At 38.6% G+C, this 23227-nt stretch overlaps 1 protein-coding gene across 1 annotated transcript in view; it reads right to left on the bottom strand.

The window, feature by feature from the left end:
- ACE2 (angiotensin converting enzyme 2) overlaps positions 1-22220 on the bottom strand; it is a 45606-nt gene extending 23386 nt beyond the window's left edge. The window contains exons 1-8 of the mRNA XM_043896107.1: positions 22026-22220; positions 21122-21408; positions 9713-9871; positions 8082-8172; positions 6143-6286; positions 4680-4792; positions 3766-3871; positions 722-819 (exon numbers count right to left, since the gene is read on the bottom strand). Coding sequence (XP_043752042.1) covers positions 722-819; positions 3766-3871; positions 4680-4792; positions 6143-6286; positions 8082-8172; positions 9713-9871; positions 21122-21307 — 897 coding nt within the window. The 5' untranslated portion in view covers positions 21308-21408; positions 22026-22220. The remainder of the gene's footprint in view (positions 1-721; positions 820-3765; positions 3872-4679; positions 4793-6142; positions 6287-8081; positions 8173-9712; positions 9872-21121; positions 21409-22025) is intronic.
- Between the last annotated feature and the right edge of the window lie 1007 nt (positions 22221-23227).

Below are 23227 nucleotides of genomic sequence, written 5' to 3'. Positions count from 1 at the left end.
TCACGTTTTCATTCCGCTATGGACTTATCTCAGGAATATGTTATGCAAGTGAAGGAGTTCATTGCGTAGTTGCTTACAGATTTAAAACTGGTCACAAGCAATGCATAAATACTAACGTAAATCACAGTGCAACGATCTGGAAAAATTTTACACAGCTAATAGATGTATGATTATAGATTCTACCCAGAATTGTAGAGTATTAGCTCAATAAAGAAAAACACATAATTACAACTATCATATGCTTTCATCAATGGAAGGGAACACAGAGAATTAAAACAATTATTCCAAGATGGTAACAAAAAGTTTCTTTGCAAACCATTGCAGACTCTTATGGTATCTTTAACAATAATGATTTTTAATATGCAAAAATCTCCTAAAGATATCCTTTTTTCCCCCTATTCATAGAGGTTACTGACTACATAGCAATGACTAATTTTAGAAAGAATCATAAGTTCACAATTCCTCATTTTATTGCTTAATGGAAAACCAGGTCATCTCCACTTTTAGTTCCTCTCAGCAAGATCAATGCCATACTTATTCTAGGTGCTTGATTTCACTGTCATTGTAAACTACTTTTCTATGAAAAGACACCTACATAAGAAATAAATTTAAAATAGCTTGAAATTTTTCTCATTTACATGACTTTATAACATAAGAAGAGAAAGGTAGCATACAAAGGAATGAGGTTGAGGACTTAGTTTTCAAGGTGTCTTCTTCCTACCTGGTTCTCCATTTTTTCAGTAACATCTATGCTTGGTTTGTGTTTAAAGGGGACTGTCAAAGAGTACAGATTTGTCCAAAATCTCCCCCACATATCACCTATTAAAAAAAAAGATTTGTTAATATGTGATAAAGATAGTAGAAGTATAGACATGATTTTACATAGCACATGAGGTAGGACTGGTAAACAGGCCATAGAGTATTTTAGATTTAATTTATTGGGTTGGCCAAAAAGTGATGTTACAGAAAAACATGAATGAACTTTTTGGCCAACTCAATAGTTCCTGCACTTCCTTTTCACTACCTCTTTTCCTCTTCTCTTATTTTATATTTTCAACATTCCCTTCTTTTGCTGTCTCATCTAAAAGGTTAAAATGGCAAGACGTGATGTGATGAGGCAAAGCTTGTTAGGGAATCATCCCTGTTTCTTTCATTTTAAATCACAATTCAAAGGCACAATGTATTAAATATATAGGACATCATAGCTACTATAGATTAGAAATAAGTTTATATAGTTCCTCATCCATGGGACAAAATACTACAAATTAAACTGTTAGTAATCTGATATTGAATTTAAGAGAGAGCATATAGACAGATTTGCGGTTGCTAAGGGGAAGAGGGAATGGGGGAAGGATGGATTAGGAGTTTGGGGTTAACAGATGTAAGCTTTTATATATAGAATGAATAAACAACAAGGTCCTACTGTATAGCATGGGAAATTATATTCAAGATCCTGTAATAAACTATAATGGAAAAGAAAAGAGAGCATATAGGATCATCACTCAGGAAACTCTGCTAATAACGAGTAACTAAGTTCTACTTTTATTACTATACTATAGTAATCTTAACTGGGTGGCTTTTCAAACATCTCAAACAAATGTTCAACTGGATTCCAAGGCCAGAAACCCTAAAAAAGAAAATGGATCTGGAAAAAAAAATCAGTGTAGCAGCAGGACCAGAATTCTGGCACCAAAGGAATGGAGCAAAATAACTACCTGAAGAATATGCCAACAAATTCATGTTTTAAAAGATAAAATTAAATAGAGATAAATGCAAAGTCCTATGCTTCAACTGTAAAGAAATAGCTATTATAGAAATATGTGATATACGACATCAGGCTGAAACACAGCTCACATGTAAAAGACCGAAAGAGATCCAACAAACAGTGTGACGTGGCTTCCATAATGCAAATGTCACCTTAAGGTAAATGAATAGAATTACAGTGTCTAGAACAAAGAAAGTCACAGCACCATCTTTATTCTATGTTGGTCAAACCTCATCTGGAGTAACTGCTCAGTTCTAAGCATGATATTTGAAGAGGGACATCAATAAAGTTTTATTTTATTTATTTGCTTGTCCAAATGAGAACAAGTAGAAAAGTGAGATTTTTAAAGAATGGTTGAAAGTCTGTGTAGGATATTTAACATAAAAGAAGAAAATAGTGTATACATGATGACAAGAATAATAGTAAAATATACTGAGTACATACTCTTGTGCCAGGAACTATGCTGTACCTTGACAATGGTTGTTTACAAATCTCTAGAAGGCCATCTTGTGCAAGAAGAGTGGACATATTCTGGGTAACCTCAGAGCACAGAATTAGGCAGAATGAATGGGAGGCATGAGAGGGGTGTTGGTTCACCTCCACATAACGTAGGACTTTCTTATAATTGGTACAATGTAGTGATAGATGAGTTTATTTTGGAAGGAAGCAAGAGCCACCTCACGCCAGACAGGTTTAAGCAGAAAATGAATTACCAAAGAATGCCTGCCAAAGACACTGTAGAGAGTATTTATATATTGCTTTAGAGGAAAAAAGTCCCCAGTGCTCCTTTGTCCAGATTCCCTCCTGCTAAGAAAGAGGCTTGCCTATAGAGAATCAGCTACTAGCAGCTGAGCTTGCCTGTGGTAGGCCTGCTGTGTACGCAGAACATAAACTTTCCAAACACAGATATTTTATTTTATTTTATTATTTTTTTCCATTTATTTATATTAGTTGGAGGCTAATTACTTTACAATATTGTATTTGGCCTAGACTTTGAGGGTGAGGGAGTGGGGAGGGAGGGTGATCACTCTCTGGCGAGGAATAAGGGAGTTCAGGAAAGGGCCCCAGGTCTTGCCTGGTCTACTAAAGCTCTACAGAAGGATCCCAAGTTCTCTGAAAACTGTTCCTCCTCTTAAGCCAGGCAGGTTTCTTCATGAGGAGGATTTCATTGGTTACCCATATGATTCCAAACCAAGTACTTTGCAGCAAAAGACATTGTTGCAGTTGAACAATCAACTTACAAAGCTTTCACTCAGGCTATATCTTAATTCTAGATAGCTTTTCTCTCACCCCTGACCACTCCCAACCAACTAAGCTTCTTTCCTCTGATGACATGATGCTAAAATCTCACCTCAAGGGTCAGCCAATCAAGTTGAATAATACAATTTAATTTCATACCTCCCTGGTGGTTCACTGGTTAAAAATCCACCTTCCAATGGAGGGGACATAGATTTGATGCCTGGTCCAGGAAGATTCCACACGCCATAGGGCAACTAAGCCTGTGTGCCCCAACTACTGAGCCCATATGCTCTAGAGCTCATGAGCTTTAGTCACTGAAGCCCATGTGCCTAGAGCCCATGCTCTGTAACAAGAGAAGCCCATGCAGCACAACTAAAGAAAGCCTGCATGCAGCAACTAGAGAAAGCCCGCACACAGCAAGGAAGACCCAGAACAGCCAAAAAAATTAAAAAATAAAAATAAACCTGAGGATCTTAAAAAACAAAACAAAAACATTTTCCCCATTTTCACTCTCATCCTCTGGGGATCTTAAATAACCCCTTCATCTATGGGTTGAGGCCAACAAAACAACTCTCTGTGTATAAAGTAATGCAATAGAGGACTACTTAAAATGACTTTTCTGTTGAAGACAGTGCTTTCAAAATATGATTTCTATAATGTTACTAATTTCATTCACAGAATTTTTCAAAAGTTGGGCCTCACCCCAAAATAACAACCTTATTGGTGGAAACAACAAAGAGCAAAGTAGACAAATTTCTTACCAAGCAAATGGGCAGGGAGGCATCCAGTAGGGCTGATATAGGAAGGGTAGGTATCCATCAACTTTGCCCTCACATAAGCGTGAAGTTGTTCATATAATGGTTTAATCTGAAAAGCCCAGGAAGAGAGTTTAAGACCAAGAATAGCCTATTCCAATTTCCAATCCCCAACACTAAAAATAGGGGCTTCTTTAGACAGTAGAATTACCCTAAATTCTAATTTCTTCTCCTCTGAAATATTCTGAAGAGTTTGAAAGCATTCCTTCTTATCAGATATAGAGGATGACTAGTTCCACTGCATAAAACAGTGAACACATCTGGAGGGCTACAAACACCACACGGAAGGTGTGCGTGCTAAGTTGCTTCAGTTGCGTCTGACTCTGCGACCCCATGGACTGCAGCCTGCCAGGCTCCTCTGACCATGGGATTCTCTAGGCAAGAATACTGGAGTGGGTTGCCATGCCCTCCTCTGAGGGATCTTCCCCACTCAGAGATCAAACCCGCATCTCTTATGTCTCCTGCATTGGCAGGCGGGTTCTTTACCATTAGCACCACTTTGGAAGCCCCACTTGGAAGGCAGATGCAAAAAATATATATATTCATTTTAAGATGCTACCTACTTCCTTCATTTTTAAATTGAAGTATCATTTATATATCATAAAATTTACCCATTTTAAAGTATACAGTTTTGTGAGTTTTAATAAAAGTATACTATTGGACAACCATCACTACTGCTCAGTTTTAGAACATTTCCAATATTCCCCAAAGTTTTCTTGTACCCATCTGCAGTCAACTGCATTCCCACCTCCAGCCCCAGGTGATCACTGAACTGATTTCTTTCTCTATAGTTTGGCCGATTATGCACATTTAATATAAATGAAAAATCATATAATATGTGAACTTCTGTGTCTCATTACCTCTGCAAAGGTATGTTCCACATCTTTCATCAACTGGTCACGGCTGTAGTCATAGTCCCCTGCCTCAGTCACCTCATAATCCCCTCTCCAATAGTCCCCATAGTCCTCATAATCTGTTTTAAAAAGAAGAAAATGAGAACATCTGGAAAGGAAGAGATAAAGCACAGTATACATAGACTAGCCTTCCTGAGAGGTTAAAAAAAATCCAAAGACCTGTCACATTTTTATTGGCCTTCAGCTCAAAGGGATACAAATGAATAACACTAGCTAATATGTCTGAAATTTAATTCATTATCTCATCTAATGAGCACAAAAACTCTACAAGATGGTCAGTATTACAATCCCCACGGTCCTGGGTAACAGCTGGCTCTTGGCTGATTACAGGATTCGTCCAAGGTCACACAACTGGTGAGGGTGAGAGGCGGACTCCTGGTCTCCTAACCCCAGGTCTCTACTTTCTCCATAGGTCAGTCGGCATCTTTAGCTTTAAAACATGTGATTGGGTCTTGGAATTCTCATTTTGTTTAGGGCCTTATATTTTCAACTGTAACCCAACCCATCTTGGACATGGCCACAGTGGGCCTGTGTTTGTTGGCAAATTCTAATATACACAGCCCATCTCTGTGCTTCATGCAGCATCTCGTTATCAAGAAACACAAGCTTGGGTCAGGATAACAGCTAATAAACTTTGTAAATGTATTTTAGTAATTTTAATTTTTACATGCTCCTTGGCAATGAATGATCAGGAAGATGAGGAGAGAAGTAAATATTTGGATGGAAGGATGTGATGATGGGTTCCAGTCTCCAGTTTGCCTCTGACTTGAGAATATGAGCTTAAGTGGCAGTGGAACACAGAAAGAACAGATGAAAAATGTTTTCCCTTCTTCAACCCCAGGAGGTAGTGAATGACCAAAACATAAATTTATTCACAATGCCACGGCTTCAGCTCATTATACAGGCAGGAGGATAACTTGAGAGATATGGAAATTCCTCCCCATGTTAAGATTTTGATGACCACAGTTTCCAGCCTAAAGTATTCTGATTTGTTTCTTTTTGGGACACCACTCTGAGGTAATCACACAAATGACCTTCGAGAATGAACTGTGGCCAGATGGAAGTTTAAAGGAGAGACAGTGTCTCTGTCTCTCATCCTTTCTGGTAAATAGAATTTGTCCATCCACAGACTACCTTAGAACCCTCAGGAGCCTGAGCCCTTCCCAGACTACTGATTTGTTTGAGGCCTGATAACTTAGTCTTGCTCTCAAGCCCTTTAAACTGTAGAATGTCAATTCACCTTTCCTTATTCCCTAGTGGTCTCCTCTTGGAGACATGTAACCTGAATTGTTCAGCAGGTGATTAATTTAGGGATACCCCTTATATCAAAGGGCAGGCTTGGTAATTCATAAGAAATAGCCCCACAGCCCTGTAGGGAGTTCAGAACTGCCACAGCCCAGCGAACTTACTGTTGGCTCTTGCCATCTCATTTTCCAGGACCACATACTCTTCATACAATGGCCTTAGTTGCTTGCCGACCTCAGCCCTCCAGCCTTCCCAAGCCCAGAGCCTCCGATTGTAGTCTCTGCTGTTTTCCATTATGTCATCCAAACCTATTATCACAAAACACCCAAAGGGAAATAAACATGCATTTTAGAAATTTTCATTTGTAAAGAATTGAAAGGCTGGCAAATATCAAGGTCATAAAGTTGTTCAATGAAATCTCATGATTCATTCATGTCCTCACCCTTATTTTTTTTATAAATTTGCTTTACAATATTGTAGTGGTTTTTGCCATACATTGACATGAATCAGCCATGGATTTACATGTGTTCCCCATCCTGAACCCCCCTCCCACCTCCTTCCCCATCCCATCCCTCTGGGTCATCCCAGTGCACCAGCCCTGAGCACCCTGTCTTATGCGTCGAACCTGGACTGGCGATCTGTTTCCCATATGATTTGTTTCAATGCTATTCTCTCAAATCATCCCACCCTCGCCCTCTCCCACAGAGTCCAAAAGACTGTTCTATACATCTGTGTCTCTTTTGCTGTCTCGCATACAGGGTTATCGTTACCATCTTTCTAAATTTCATATATATGCGTTAGTATACTGTATTGGTGTTTTTCTTTCTGGCTTACTTCACTCTGTATAATAGGCTCCAGTTTCATCCACCTCATTAGAACTGATTCAAATGAATTCTTTTTAATGGCTGAGTAATATTCCATGGTGTATATGTACCACAGCTTCCTTATCCATTTGTCTGCTGATGGCCATCTAGGTTGCTTCCATGTCCCAGCTATTATAAACAGTGCTGCAATGAACATTGGGGTGCACGTGTCTCTTTCAATTCTGGTTTCCTCAGTGTGTATGCCCAGAAGTGGGATTGCTGGGTCATATGGCAGTTCTATTTCCAGTTTTTTAAGGAATCTCCACACTGTTCTCCACTGTACTAGTTTGCATTCCCACCAACAGTGTAAGAGGGTTCCCTTTTCTCCACACCCTCTCCAGCATTTATTGTTTCTAGACTTTTGGATAGCAGCCATCCTGACTGGCATGAAAGGGTACCTCATTGTGGTTTTGATTTGCATTTCTCTGATAATGAGTGATGTTGAGCATCTTTTCATGCGTTTGTTAGCCATCTGTACGTCTTCTTTGGAGAAATGTCTGTTTAGTTCTTTGGCCCATTTTTTGATTGGGTCGTTTGTTTTTCTGGAACTGAGCTACAGAAGTTGCTTGTATATTTTTGAGATTAATTCTTTGTCAGTTGCTTCATTTGCTATTAGTTTCTCCCATTCTGAAGGCTGTCTTTTCACCTTGCTTATAGTTTCCTTCATTGTGCAAAAGCTTTTAAGTTTAATTAGGTCCCATTTATTTATTTTTGCTTTTATTTCCATTACTCTGGGAGGTGGGTCATACAGGATCCAGCTGTGATCTATGTCGGAGAGTGTTTTGCCTATGTTCTCCTCTAGGAGTTTTATAGTTTCTGGTCTTACGTTTAGATCTTTAATCCATTTTGTGTCCTCACCCTTATAAGAGCTTCAAAATAATTCTGCGGAGAAAATAAACCACTGAGATCACTGAACTACTAACTTAATTAAACTACTTGAGTGTGACAGGATTTATAGTGAAGTTTTTTTTTTTTTGATTGAACATTCTTTCCGATTATTTTTTTATTTTTTTTATTTTTTTTATTTTTTTTTATTAGTTGGAGGCTAATTACTTATAGTGAAGTTTTGTTAAAACTTAAAAGAGCATCTGTGTGCTAAAACACACACATTTGGAATTTTTCCCTCTTTGGATTGTCCATCTGAAAGGCACAACATCATCATCTGGTGTTAATCTCATTTTTAAAGCTTGGAATAAAAAAAAGTAAATTTTATAATCACTGCTCAAAATTAATGGCCTACCTGGTTCAAGTGCTAAGCACTCCTGTGTATTTGGGTCCAAAACTTTTCCAGTACTGTAGATGGTGCTCATTGTATTTAGAATCGTGTTCAGCTACAAATTAAAGATAATAAACAATGTTAAAAATGGAAGATATACAAAAGAGAATGTTAATGTAGAGATGTCCTTTCAATCATGCAATTTTTTTATGCCTCAAAATATAGAAGTTCACATCTTCTTGGCCAAGTATCTTCTTTTATGTAGGGTTGGAATATCTCAGTTAAATTTTCCCATCATCAACTAGCACAGACTGCCCTTATAAGCATATGATAAATACATGTGTAGTGACTGGAAAAAAAACCACATCTACCAAAATCCCAAGAATGTTTCTTGCCTACACATGCAGAGTAATGCATTTGTTGTTCCATTCAGGCTTCACTGAGTGCACATTTACTGAACATCTACTATGTCCCACACTCTGATAATTATGACATGAACAAGTCACTGGTCTTTAAGAACCCCACAAACATGCTACAGTGAGTCATGAAATCAGTGATTACATAACAGAGTGACAGGTGCTACAACTGTCACCAAACAGTGATGTGGCAGTATGGGGGGAAGTGGTTGAATTTAGTAACTCGGAAATTCAGGAATGGCTTCAAAGAGGGGGCACATTAGAGCTGTGTCTTGGAAGAACAGGATGTCATACCCCTCCTCCCTTTCATGCAGACATTAACCCACTTGGAAGGCTGCATTCAGTCCAAGGATACTGACAAAATGAAGCCAGCAGCCAGGACTGGTTAGAGAACTTGAAACCATCGTATAAGGAAAAATCAACAGATGGAAGGATGTTTTAGGCTAGAGGAAAAAGCCTCAAATAGTTAAAAAAAAAAATCTGCCTTCCTTTATTTGAAGACTATTATAGGAGACAGCCATTTGGCTCCAGAAGGAGGTAGAAAGTGGAGGTAAATCACTCTATGCTCAATGGAGGAAGAATCTTGCCATTACTTAGAGGGACCCACATATGGAAATGATGTTTTAGAAAGAAGTGACTCGACTATCCCTAAAGTGGTCTGAGCTGGGGTGGTTTAGCCACATGTTAAAGAAGTTGCAGAAGACAGTCAAGAATGAAAGGGGCGGAGGATGAGATGACATATCGGGCTTCTCAAGCTTAGGCCTTGCTGATATTTTAGACCAGACAACTGTCACTGGGGGCTTCCTTGTGCTTTGCAGTGTTTAGCAACATCCCTCCTCACTAGAGGTCAATAACACCCTTCAACAGTTGTGACAACCAAAACTATCTCCAGATATAGTCAGATGGCCCTGGTGGGCAAAATCACTCGCATTTGAGAAGCACAGACACGGACTAAGTGCTTGGTCCTGAGGAAGGCAACCTCTGTCACTGTATCTATAGACCGCAGAGCCCTGACAATCCTAGTTTAACAACGTGTCCTAACATACCAGTGTCCCCCTTCACTCTCAAAGGATCCCAATTTGGAGGATAAATTATGTGAACACCCCACCGAGGCACAGCGCTCTTTCTATTGTGAGCATTGCTAGGTTTGCAGATAAAGTAAGCAGCCCTGAGTGATACTAATGTTTAAGATTTCTCCAGTATTTCCGTTCTTGGGATCAGTGCTAGCATGTCACATACTCGTTTGCTCTTCTCCGCCGAGAGCACTGAGGTCCCACTCTGCTGAAGGGCCTTCAACTGACGCTTGAGTGTGAGATTCTGAATTTCTTCGAGTGAGTAAGTTTTGGCCATCCTGGACTGTTCTTCATAAAAGGCAGACCATTTGGCCCTGGCTTCATTCTGAAATGACAACAACAAAGAATGAAGTTGAAGTTAGAGTGGGACTGTTCAAATAGACAGAAGATACAAGTCCAAAGAACATCTGGTGGAACATCTAATATTTCCTGAGTTATTTAATTCTCTACTTTGCTGAAGGTCAAGGTTTAGGTTAAGCATGACCAAGCCACTCTTGGTCACTCTCTCTTTCTGGCCTTTTGCTTCATTTTCCCAAGGGTCCTGTCCCCAGAACTGGAAGTGAATTCTCACAGATGATTTATGTTGTGGAGTCCTGGAATGTACGGCCCTAGCACTGTGATGTGGGTGAGTCACTCAAGTATTCAATGATGAACACTCTAAAGGGAGAGCCCAGCAGAGCTCAGAGCGGATTTCCTGAGAATACATCTTCTCATGGTGATGAGAACCATGAGAAATAACCAGTTTGCAGGAAACTTCATAGTACTGTGATTTACCAGAGATTCTGATCTTGAATTTTGATCCCCAGTTCAAGACTGCCCTGAACATGGCCATTTGGTAGCCATGGTGATTATCCACCCACCAGGGAAACCAAGAAGCAGGTAGTGATACCAGGGTTCACTTGCCCCCCATCTTGACTTCTCCATATGTATCCGATTCAGTCTTCTCTCAGTGTACAAGCTCACTTCCATTTACCAAAGGCTAAAACGAGCAAGCACTTTCTACACTGTACTCCTCTAGACTATATAAAAGAGGTAGCATATGAGGCACGTAAGAAGTCCATTCCTCGCGTCAGACACCTCTAACTAGCTGTGTGACCTTGGGCAAATTACTTAGCCTGAGTCATGTTACCTTATCCATAAAATGAGAGCAATAGTAGAACTTACTTCAAAGGGTTGTTGAAAGGACAAGAAAATTTAACAAATAATAAAATGCCTCTCAGAGTCCCTGATACATCCTAAGCACTAAAAAAAGGTAGCTACTTAATCACTTATAGAAAAAAAAGTCCTTGTCCTTAGCTGCTTATTGTTTTACCAAACAGATAAGAGAATCATGAATGTTTCATTACTGAAACATAAAAACATAAAAGCCTATGATTCCATATAAACTATAAGCGGGGCCAAGCAGTTCCTGTTATAGGGACCAGATTTGGCAAGGACTCCTGGAGGAGGCGGAACTTAAGACAGATCTTAAAACAGGCAAAAAATAGATCGCTATAGAGTACTTTGCAAAATAATTTACCTCATTTGATTTTCTTAAGAAAAGAGATAGAAAATTACTCTATTTCCGTTTTTTGTATGTGAAGAAAGGGGCTAAGAAAGATAAACAGTAGAGCTGGCAACAAATTGCCAGTATCTGAATCCTGGATCCTGAGATGGGCAGACTCTAAGACGGCTCCCATGACCCCTACTTCCTGGTGGTACATCCTCGTGTGTTTCCCTTCCTTTGAGTGTGAGCAGGACCTATGACTCACTTCTAACAAGGAGAATACAGCAGAAGTGAAGGATATACATGTTTATGTTAGATAAGATTGTTTTCTTTGTTGTTTGTTTGTTTTTAGCCACACAGCTTGTGGGATCTTAGTTCCCTAACCAGAGATCAAACTCGTTCCCTCCTGCACAGAGCCCTAACCACTGGACAGCCAGGGAATTTCCAAGGCTATCATTTTTATCTTGCTAGAAGAATCTCCCTTGTTAATACTGATGCAGCAAGATGCCATGTTGTGAGCTATCCCATGGCTAGGGCCACATGGTGAGAAAGTCAAGATAGCCTCTGACTGACATCCTAAGGAACATACAAGGATCTGAATGCTATCACTAACCACATTAGCTTGGAAGTGGTTCATCTCCAGTCGAGTCGTAGATGAGACCACAGCCCTAGCCAGGACCTTGATTGTAATCTTGTAAGACTCAGAAGCAGATCCAGCTAAACTATGCCAGGATTCCTGCCCACAGGAACTGTGAGATAATAAATGTGTGTTGTTTTAATCTGGTAATCGTTTACTCAATAGATAATCTTTTGTGGTAATCTTTTACACAATAGATAAATAGTAGAGATTCCAAAGCAGGACTCCAGGCATGACTGCATTTTCTAGATTAAGAAATTTTACTTTTATCCTGTGAATACTAGAGAGTCACTTAGGGGTTGCAAGCAGGTGTGTGACATGATGAAAGTGCTTCATGAAAGGTGCAGCAATGGATCATACAAGAGAATAGTCACAGTCAAATGGAAGATGATTTCTCTTTATTGAGCACACACAACCCCTTAGGAACTAATGCTCAATGAATCTGCACAATCTTGTGAGGTAGTTGTGATTGTCTCCAATTCACAAGTGAGGGAAATGAGGCACAGAGCAGGTAAGCAATTTTGACTAGGTCACAGAGCTAGTAACTGGAAGAATCAGGGAATCAACACAGATATGTTTGCCTCTAAAGTTAAATGCTCTTAACCACTGGCTGTAGATTGGATTCAACACATTCGAGTCTTCTTTGTACCATGTCTGAATGAGAAGGAATGAGCTATGGAAAGAGGAGTTCGGTCTACAGCACAGATTCATTTACGTAACCCACCACCGACCTCTCAGCCCCTACCCTTTTTCATCCAATCCAGGATGATTTACAGCAAAATTTCTGGTAAAATTTGATCCCAAACTAAGAGAATTCTTTTATTTTCAATCTCCCTTGGAGACAACCCAGAATCCCCAAAAGGCCTCAGTCTTAAAACATTTTTAAAAATTATAATGTATGTGGGAACTTTGAAGATATCTGTTTTATTTGTCATTATCATACTAGAAGTGTTATACTTTGTATCACAAAAACATTATGTTGTCTTGAATTTTGGCCCCTGAGGATACACTGTTCCATCTCAAGCTGTTCTTTTTAATCTTATTTAAAATTTATTCCATATTCATACTATAAGGTTCCTATGCCTAAATAAAACTGACAGCTAAGCAGTTACACAGAGAATCAAAGTCAGTTCATACATAGCAGCCAAGTCCCTTAGATAATGCTTGACAGCTATATGTAATTTTTGGACTTGAATGATGAATGAATTGAAGCAAATACAGTTACTCACATAGCTACAGAGTTCAAAAAGAACTATCACAGGTCAGATAAACAGCATCCCATACTGCCTCTGTGCAAAGGCAGAAGAGCTGCAATTAACACAGCAAACATTTCTGCAGCCATTGATGGGGGCTTGGGGTCAAGACACACATTACTCAGTACAGTCACAGGAAGTTAAAACCCTCTCTGACCCGCTATGTATAACTGTAGTGGATACTATATTCTCATCCTATTGAGAGATCCTTTGTCATTTCAAGGACTGAAAATATAAAATCCTAAATTATACTTTGTGTGTCTGTTAGTTGCTTAGTCGTGTTCAACTCTTTGCAACCACATGGACTGTAGCCCACTAGGTTCCTCTGTCCGTGGGATTCTCCAGGCAAGAATACTGAAGCAGGTTGTCATTTCCTTCCATTCCAAAAGATATCCTGTTCTTTTTGGCCCTAATGATATGCAAGTTAAACATGATCTCATTATGCTTTTAGATGTTTTCATATGAGCTTTGTCTTAAGTCATAGGTCTTGTGGTCTCTACCCAAATTATGATAGTTTTATTTAAACAATTAAAATGCTTTTGTGATAAGTTATTTGAAATGCAAAAAATTAAAATTTCATCTTCTTTTTTTCTATGCCTCACTATCAACTCCTAGGCTATTCTTTCAGCAGTCTCTAAACCACTTCTTTCCCTGGAGGTATGAGAGTCTCCTGAAGACAGAAGATGAAAAACTGAAAGGAACCTTAACATCTAGGCAGTGACTTGGCGCCCAACAAGTTCCCAGGGAACCCTCCACCCTCAGGCCCCACGTGTTGGCCCAGTATCCAGACACAGCTCTCAAACCACATCAGATTTAAAGATGAAAACTTCCTTGATTACTTTTCAAAGAGGCCCAGATATGTGCATATTTTAAAAAACACTTATTCTATTCAACAAAGTACAGAATCTAAATTATAAGAATATGAATTCTATTGCTTTGTCTTGAGAATCAAAATTTTATTTTTTCTTTTTCCAGATGGGAGGAAGCAGTGTGGCTTTCAAACATTTTAATTTTTTTTTAATTTTAGTTCATAGGGAAAAAAAAAAACTCACTCCTGAAATTGGGTCCTGCCAGAAAGTGGCCCACCAGATATATATTTGATATATTTCATAATAAAAATATAATACAGTATAAATAACATAGCAAATGTCACAAAAACCTCTACTCGGTTTTTAAAATGTTAACACTTTATAATAGTTGCTTCAGACATATTTATTTAGTGGTTAGAGTCAATAATATCATATTATATACTCAAAAGTTGCTAAGAGAATACATCTTAAATGTTCTCAAATGGTAATCATGTGATGTAATGCAGGTGTTAGTTAAGACTACTGCTACCATGGTAATCATTTTGCAATATATCAGTGTATTAAATCAACAGTTTGTACACCTTAAACTTACACAATGTTATATGTCAGTTATATCTCAATAAAGTTGAGAAAAAAAGAAAACCTCTCTGCTTTTTTCACTTAGCATTACTTATTTTTTCCAGTTTTTCAAGTATACATTGCTTATTCATCTTAACTGCTGCATAATATTTAAGCATATGACCAAATTCAATTTAATAATTTCTCATCTATGAACGTTTCCTGTCTTTAAGTAATACTTTTTTTTTACCATATACATCCTTGTATTAGGTTAAATCATACAAAATTGCTAATATTTCATTTAAATCTGCAAATATATAAAGTTTCTTGAGTACACAGGTGAGGGTCTCCAGGTGGAATTCTTGGAAGTGGAACTGACGGGTTAAAGCAAGTTTCAACTTCTACAGATATTATATTTTGGCAAATATGATTTTATGTCAATTTGGTGTTTCACTATTAAAACAATGGTATCCTGATTATTAGTCAGGTTAAACATATATATGAGGTGTATATATATATATATATATATATATATATATATTATTTATTTATTTATTTGAATTTCTTCTTCTATGCATTTGTTGCTCATATCATTCCCCCATTTTTCTAGTGAATTTTTGTCTTTATCGTTTAGTAAAATGTCTTTATATATCCTGGCTGTCAATCTTTTGTTAATTATATGTATCAAAATGTTTTCTCAAGCTCTGCTTCTTGTCTTGTGTGTGTACACATTTATGATGTCTTTTGGTGCACAAGTTTGTTTTTAATTCTAATGAAATGTATTTGCTCAGTCTTTTCCTTTACAGATTGATCTTTTTGTCTTTTATTTAATAAACCATTCTCAACTAAAACTCATTTAATAAACCATTCCCAACCAAGACTCATTTAATAAACCATTCCTAACCAAAAGTCACCTATATTTTCTTATAAAAGCTTGACTTGCTTTTTCTATTTAATTTTTGGTCTATCTTAAATTTATTTGTATCTATTGCATAAAGTAGAAATGCCTTGAGCTCTGGATCAAAAAAGGGTCCCTACAGATTTTTTAATTTGTTTCTTTTTTCCAGAGCTCTAGGAACCTGAATTATTTCTTGGTTAATTTTTTGGCTCAATATTCCTGCACCCTGTTAGTAGTATAAATTCAATTTCCACACCTATTAAAAACTTCACAGGTGAAACCGATTTTGATCAAGTCTCTAGAGCAGGACTCTGCCTACCATCTGTTTTTATAAATAAAGTTTTCATATTCACACCTATTTATGTATTGTCTATGCCTGCTTTTGTGTTACAATGGCAGAATTGACTGGTCTACAATGGCAGGGTTGAATAGGGACTGCAGGGCTCAAAAAGCCTGAAATATTTACTACTTGGCTTTTTACAGAAAAAAGTGTGCTGACCTCTGTACCAGATGTATACATTTGTAGAAAATACAAGGGTCAAAAGAGCATGTTAAGCAACATTATGGGAACATAATCAGCCAATCCAGAATGTGGGAGTTTCTCTAGGAGCAACAATTCAATTCTTCTGCAAATAAATTACAAAAAAAAAAAAAAATGAGGAAGGGCTCTATAGACTGAAAGACTTAAAGTACATCTGCCAAAATGATCAAGAGAGGACTTTGCTAGATCCTGATTAAAACAAACCAGCTGAATTTTTAAAATGAGATATTAGGGTACATTTGTATATTGCCGAGATAGTTGAGGAATTATATTGAGGAATTATTGTTAAGTCTTTGACATGAAACTGGTATTAAGGTTATTTAAAAATTCTTACATTGAGAGCTACAAGGTGAAACATTTATTACATAAAACATATAGTTATTCCTTCAAAATAATCCAATAAACATGGCGTTGGTAGAAAAATAAAACAAGATTGGCTGAAGTGCTGATAATTGCTGAAGCTGGGTGATGGGTATAAGGAGATTCAACATATTAGTCTCTCTTCTTGTATATGTGTTTGAAAATTTTAAAGTAAAGTAAAATCCATATAATGGAATACTATTTGGCAGTAAAATGGGACAAAATAATGACACATGCTACAGCATGCAAAGTGAAAGAAGCCAACCACAAAAGACCACCTAGTGTATAATTCCATTTATATGAAATGTCCAGAATAGGCAAATCTATAGACAGAAAGTAGATTAGTGGTTGCTGAGAGCTGGGGGTTTAGGGGAGGAAGAGTGATTGCTAATATGCATGTGCTTTCTTTTTGGAGTGATGAAAATGTTCTAAGATGAGATAGTGATGATAGTTGCATAATTCTGTAAATATACTAAAAAACATTGAATTGTATACTTTAAATTGGTGAATTTTATGGTACACAACACAGGTGGTGCTAGTGGTAAAGAACCTGCCTGCCAATGCCAATGCAGGAGATGTAAGAGACACAGGTCCGATCCATGGGTCAGGAAGATCCCCTGGAGGAGGGAATGGCAACTCACTCCAGTATTCTTGCCTGGGAAATTCCACGGACAGAGGAGCCTGGTGGGCTACAGTCCATGGAGTCAGAAAGAGTTGGACATGACTGAAGCGACTTAGCACGCAATTATATCTCAATAAAGCTGTTGTTAAAAGCCCTCAATAGTAAAAGTAAAGAAAAAGAAAACCCACCTTACTCCCTAGGTCCTATAACTAGATCTGAAACCCGCATGGAACTGCTCCAAACCAAAGGATTTAGCCAAAATTAAATGTTTTCTCTTTTGCCCAGTTACCTGGCACATACTGAGAAGCAGCAGTGGTTCCTGACCACTAGGCTGCCCTCCCTGGGTGTAGCTGGTGGCCGCCTGGTGTCCTGCCAGAGTGCTTAGATCAATGAGTGTGTCAAATCTGGATGGCATGAAACATGTCATTTTGAATTGCTCAAGTTCAATTTTACCAAATTACATCACTCAACCGGGACATTATCAAGTTTTCATGACAAAGGAAAACTAGTATGAACAATACTTCCAATGTACTTGACTCCTGTTAATCCTCCACATGTGGAACTTATCCACTCACCACTGTTATCCACTGAAAAATCTTGACTGGGCCCATCTACTATCTTACATTTATGAGATAAAAAGTAAGTGACTTGCCCAAGGCATCACAGCCAGCTTAGCAGAATCAGGATAGCATCAGATTTCCTGAATTCCATCGTATCTGCATCACACTGACCTTTCCCCATCCCCGTACCTATGTGTAGGTACTTACATATCGTGGGGAGTGTGGGACACTCACTGCAGACAGGGTTGAAGTCTACATTCTCTCCTTGGGGACAGAAAAGCAGTTTAAAATGACCCTGCTCTGGGTTCACTGTGCCCCCGCCCTAAAGACAGAGGAAAAGTTCCAGGAAGCAGGTGTGCCCAAGGACTCTAGGGGCCTGACCACCCAAAGGGTAAGTGTGGGCCTTCTGCTGTCTCTTCACAGCTTCTGATAACTCAACAAGAAATATTTATGAAGTGTTCTGAGACCTCTGGGGCTCCAACAGGGCAGTCTTCAACGCTCCCTTCACAGTTGTGTCCACAGGAGTTGGGGGCAGCTGTAGTAGCTACTGCCAAACACTGGAACAAAAAACCAGGATGCCCCTGCCAGTGGCAGGATCCTTTCACTCTCTTCCAGGGAAAAAAACTGTCCAGGGACCTCCCATGTTGCCAAAGAGCTTCTGACTTTGCAAAAAAAAAACAAAAAACACACACACACACAAATCCTTTGACTTACAAAGGACTCTTTCAAAAATCAAACCAACAATAAATGCAAAAAAAGTAATGTCATCTTACTGAGAAGAGAATTACAGTTTAATTGGTAAATGTTTGATCTCAAACATGAGAATTGTATTTGCTCTAAAGCAAGTGTCTGGTAATTAATTTTCACTGAATTTCTGAACTATGTGGAAATCTGTTTTGAACAAAGATTTTTCCTTATATCTATCTGATGGACCTCTCCTAAACAGGGAGCTTTGGGGACACTATACTGATCAAATTCTAGTGCCCTCTTTTAAACTATATTCTCATGACTTGATCTAAGAATTGTCACACTAGGTCGATTGGCTGATAAGCCCAATATTCTGACTCTGAATGTTATATCAAGGGATAATTATGAAATGACAGATTGCCCTCAATAATGTGACCATGATAGGATATGAACATACACATGTCATACAGCCCAAATTTCTCTTCCTATATTAGTTATCTACTGCTACAGTAGTACTACATAGCAGACAACCCCAAATCTCAACAGCATAAGTGTTCATTGTTTGTGTGCCTAGAATCACTGAGTGTTGTTGCCAGGCAACTCTGCTAATCTTGGCTGGATCTTCTTAAAACTCTGGGGGATTAGTTCCTGCCAGGACAACTATTCCACACATCTCTCACTCTTTACCTGGTCAATCCAGGCATGTCCTCATGGCAAAGGCAAGGGTGCAAAGGAAAAGTCCCATTGTTCAAGTCCTTCCACGCCTCTACTTGTAAGACATCTGCTAATAGCCCATTGGTCAAAGTAAGTCATATGGCAAAGGACACACGGTCACATCACCTTCAGTGAGCTGGCACTGTAAAGCGACATAGCCTTGGGCATTGATATTGAGGAAGGTAAAGAACTGGGTTCATAAATGCATGCCTCACCACAGTGGATCTACAATCCTTACATTTGCTTAAATATTCCCAAAACCTATTTATAGTTTTCAATGTCTCACTTTTTCAGATTAAAGAATGGTCTAGATTTACAAGTCTTACCAGTTTTACTACCTGTAACAGAAACAGCACCTTCTCCTATTTATTGTAAATTTATCTCTTTTGAGCTTTCAAAGGCACCACCTTTCTAATCTGAAGAGAGTTGGCCAATACAACTGGGAACATTCTATCCTTTCTTCTTCCATCTCAGACTCATGTTTATTTTTCTTTTTGAGTTAGGCTTTGTAGAGCTAATTCTGTTTTCCCTTCTAACTGTCTCTCATCCCCATAAATCATTCTAGTGGCTCTTTCCTTGGAAAACATTCTCCATTTCTCCAATTCTTTCTATAAGCATGGCCATCAGCAGTGGACCATTATCTCAGCTTCCTATTCATCTAAGTACCTCTTGTAGCATCAGCTGCAGTTCCGTTTCATTAGGGGATCTCAGTAAATGTGATAAGAGAACAGATGAGCCATTGTCCTCCCTGTCTATTGCCTCCTCCCCAGGTAAATCCACGCAGATGCACTAATGTGCTAACTTGCCCTTCACCACTGCTGGAGAAGGAGATACTGGGCCCCCTGCTTGCTTCTTGTATTTGCATATTTTCACTTTTCTTTAAAGGGCCCATACTGTCTGCACTTTGACTACCCTTCACGGACTTAATGCCCTTTCATTTCTGCCTCTCCTCTAATCAACCAGGACAACTCAAAAGTGATAGCACTTAATGATCCAGAGATGATTTCAACAAATGTCACTACATCTCCTTCTGTAAAATGCCTTCTCAGTATCTGGGCACTGAACAGAACCGTTACACATTTTTTCAGCAATTAGAATTACTTCTCACATTCACAGCAATGGTACTGTATTGTTCTCCCAGGCTCACAAGCATTGAGCACAATTCTGGTGGTTTTGTGTATTAACTGTTGTCACAGCAACCCTATGAAGCAAATATGAGTATTAGGTGGCTTTTCACAGGCAGAAAAACTAAGGCGCAGAAAGGTTCATTAGGTAGCTCAAGTTCACCCAGGTAGAAAGCGGTGGAGCCAGGATTTGGACCTCGGCAGTTTGACTCCAGAGCTCTTAGGCACAACACTGGTCTACCTTCAACACCACCTATGGACCATTTGACTGAGAATGAAAACAAATGCACAGTGCACATCGAAATCAAATAAAACGTGAGAAAAAGCAACCATGAAGAGATGAAGAAAGGTAAGACCAAAATATGAGACAAGAAAAAAAATGGTCTCCTATGACAACACTGGGCTGTCAAAATCTCCTAGATTTCTTAAAGCTTCAGAAAAACTGGGGGTGGTTGGGGGGGGGGAATCTCCTGAGGAATTCACATGAAGCAGCAGATCTCAGACTGAATCTGTCCAGAATATAGAATCTGTCCAGTGAGTGGCCATAATTTAACTTAAACCTGTAACTCATTATGTGCAAAAATAAGATTTGAACTACATTTTTGAAAGAATGCGTTGCTGGATAAGTGTCACAAAAACTCTGCTTAAATAATGTCACTCCATTTCCAGCACTGCTTTGAGATATGTGAGGGAAGAAACTTTCTAAATCCTTGGACTTGTCAAATAATACATCTTGCTTTCCCAGAGCATTCTGAGATTTGTCAGGACTGGTTTGATTACGGGTTTTCTTGGAGGGCTCTGTGGATCCCGTATGCTCTGGAAGTCCCTTAGAACTCCGTGACAATTAAGGAAGGAATTCCCAAGTCCAGCCTCATTCGACCCCTGGTAATCTTAATTACTAGCGAGCTCTTTCACTAAGCCTCCAGCTGCATATTTTTTCAGTTAATAGATGATTTGTAGAGAGTCTTTAGATATTCCTGTTGACATTGTAGGCTTGAGGAAATTATTAACTGAATAACTTATGGCATTTTTGTGACATGCTTTGAAAGCCTGACTATGATAAGAATTATGGTGGCAAATTTCTAAAGCATGTTCACTGGTTTCTAAGAATCTGGACTGAGACCAGTGAATTATTTTGTAACATTTTTTTCAAATAAACTCAAAGGTCAATTTTTCAGTCATCTGGGACTCCAGAATCAGAAATACTGAGGCAAACATCCAATCTCACAGCTCAGAGCATTTGTTTGATTTCCCTTTTCAGTTTCCTGGGCAGTAAGCTGATTTTTAAGAAGCAACCAATACCCCTCTGTAGCCATGAGAACTCACCATCTTTTGGACATTCTCATCGGTAATATTGGTGTTATAATTCCAAGAAGCAAGTGAACTTTGATAAGACAGGTCTTCAGCTTCATGGTTAAAGTTCTCCAAAAATGTCTTGGCCTGTTCTTCAGTGGTGGATTGAGCAGCAGTTACAGCAACAAGGCTGAGAAGGAGCCAGAAAGAGCCTGTCATCTTTCTCTGTACGCCAAGATCCCATCCACTGAACAACTTCCCTAGAGTAAAACCTCCTCATGAGATTTTCTCTCTATCAGCCTTTGACCTTGGGTTGGGCACTGAGCAGGGAAGATGAAAAAAAAAAAAAGGAAGAAGAAGAAAAAACTGTAAACAATCTGCTGAACCAACATAAAATTCATCCTGGAGAGACCAGATATGTAAACAGATTTTAGAATGATTTCTTAGAGCAAATCAAATAAACAAATGTTATTCATTAATCCTAGAGAATCACAGCTCTTCTTGCATTTTTATGGCCAAATCAAAACTTGTACATTTGGTTAATATGTTCCTGAAAATCTGTTAAAGATACACTGAAGATATTAGGATTTTACAGTGACCAAAGAACTCTGTATTAGGAATCTTGGGGACTTACATGTTTTACAGACAAGTCTATTAATAATCACTTATCTCTCCTTCCTTTTTATTTTAAGCTCATATTCTCAAAAACTATCCACTTGGATAATAGTTTCCTTTCCTAAGTATACAACTTTGCCCTTGTCTTTATAGAATTCATTTTTTTCTGGTAAGTTTTCATTTTCATGGCCATTTTTTTTTGAATTATAAAACTACCCTTCACTCCACAAGTTTACTCTCCTGATTTAACTTGGAAAAACTTTAAAAGGGTCCTTTTTTCTCTCTCAGATGATCACTGTGTGCCTCCATCCCTTTCACTTACCTGTTCAAAACTCGGTCAAGCTCACAAGGAAATCAGAATGCCACCACATGGTATGAAATTCAGAGAGTGTCCATGTCAGTCCTGGTCATCCATAGCCATGGATCATGGCATCGAATTCAGAGAGATTTCAGTGGTTACCCTGTAGAATATCAGGAGTTGGACCAGTATCCTCATTCCCAGGCTATAAATATAAGTGTTACAGATAAAAAGAGATGAGCTGCTTTAAATGGCAGGGCTCGTGGGTCTGCTTGGCTGTGATTATGAAACCTTCACACAGGGAAAACATTTCTTCACCCAGAAAAACAAGTCTTCCAGGTCCAGGTGAAATGGCAGTAACTAGGCCTTTAAAACAAACTTTCCACTACTTCCCCTTATTCTAACATTGTACATATTATTGTTGAAGAGCAAAAAATAATAAGTAATTGTTTAAAGTGCTTTGCATTATAATATCTCATTGAAGCAAACCTAGAGGCAAACATTTTTATCACCATTATACAGATTGTGAAACTGAGGCTCAGAGAACTTAAATAAATGGCCAAACCTCACTCACACAGAAAGTGGCAGAGCCAGGATACGACAGAATGCCATTTGAGTGTACAGTATAGGCCTTTAAGTTGCTGTCAATGGTCTAATAGCAATGATGTAGGTACGGCTTGAGAGCAGCACAGGGACGTGGGCCTTCGAGGATGATGATGGATCTGGTTCGGCCACATCAAAAAGAGGTAGATTCTTACTACCCTTGGTATGAATCAAAAGACATCATCTTTCTAAGACATAAAGTAATTGACACATTTAAGCAATTATGATCAAGAGGTTAAAGCAAAGTGAGCTGGCAGGGATCAGCGCAGTTTCAGTCAAACTCTTCCCACATTCAAGGAAGCTGAGATCCACTCGCTTCTCACAGCATTAAGAGAAAAACCAGTCAAGAGAAAAGGGGGCAGTGTGTGAGGCTCTGAACAAAGAGGCGGGATGTCACTTTAATGAGAGCTGAAATACAAGTCTACTCAGGTTGCTTCCTCAATGAAGCTCTTAGATTCAGAAAAAAAAAAGGGAGTAGTCCAACTTCAACACATTGAGGTAGAAAGTCAGGTAAATGCAATCGAATTGAAAAAGAGAAAGCAGGATATGAAATCAGAAAGCTAAAAATAGATGAACAAGGAGCCTAAGATAACACTGAGGCAGGAAAATTCTGGTAGCCAAGA

The sequence above is a fragment of the Cervus elaphus genome, chromosome X (assembly GCF_910594005.1).
Source record: "Cervus elaphus chromosome X, mCerEla1.1, whole genome shotgun sequence".
NCBI classification, from domain to species: Eukaryota; Metazoa; Chordata; class Mammalia; order Artiodactyla; family Cervidae; genus Cervus; species Cervus elaphus.
The sequence above is the reverse complement of the archived record's forward strand: the minus strand, read 5'-3'. Positions and strand labels throughout refer to the sequence as shown.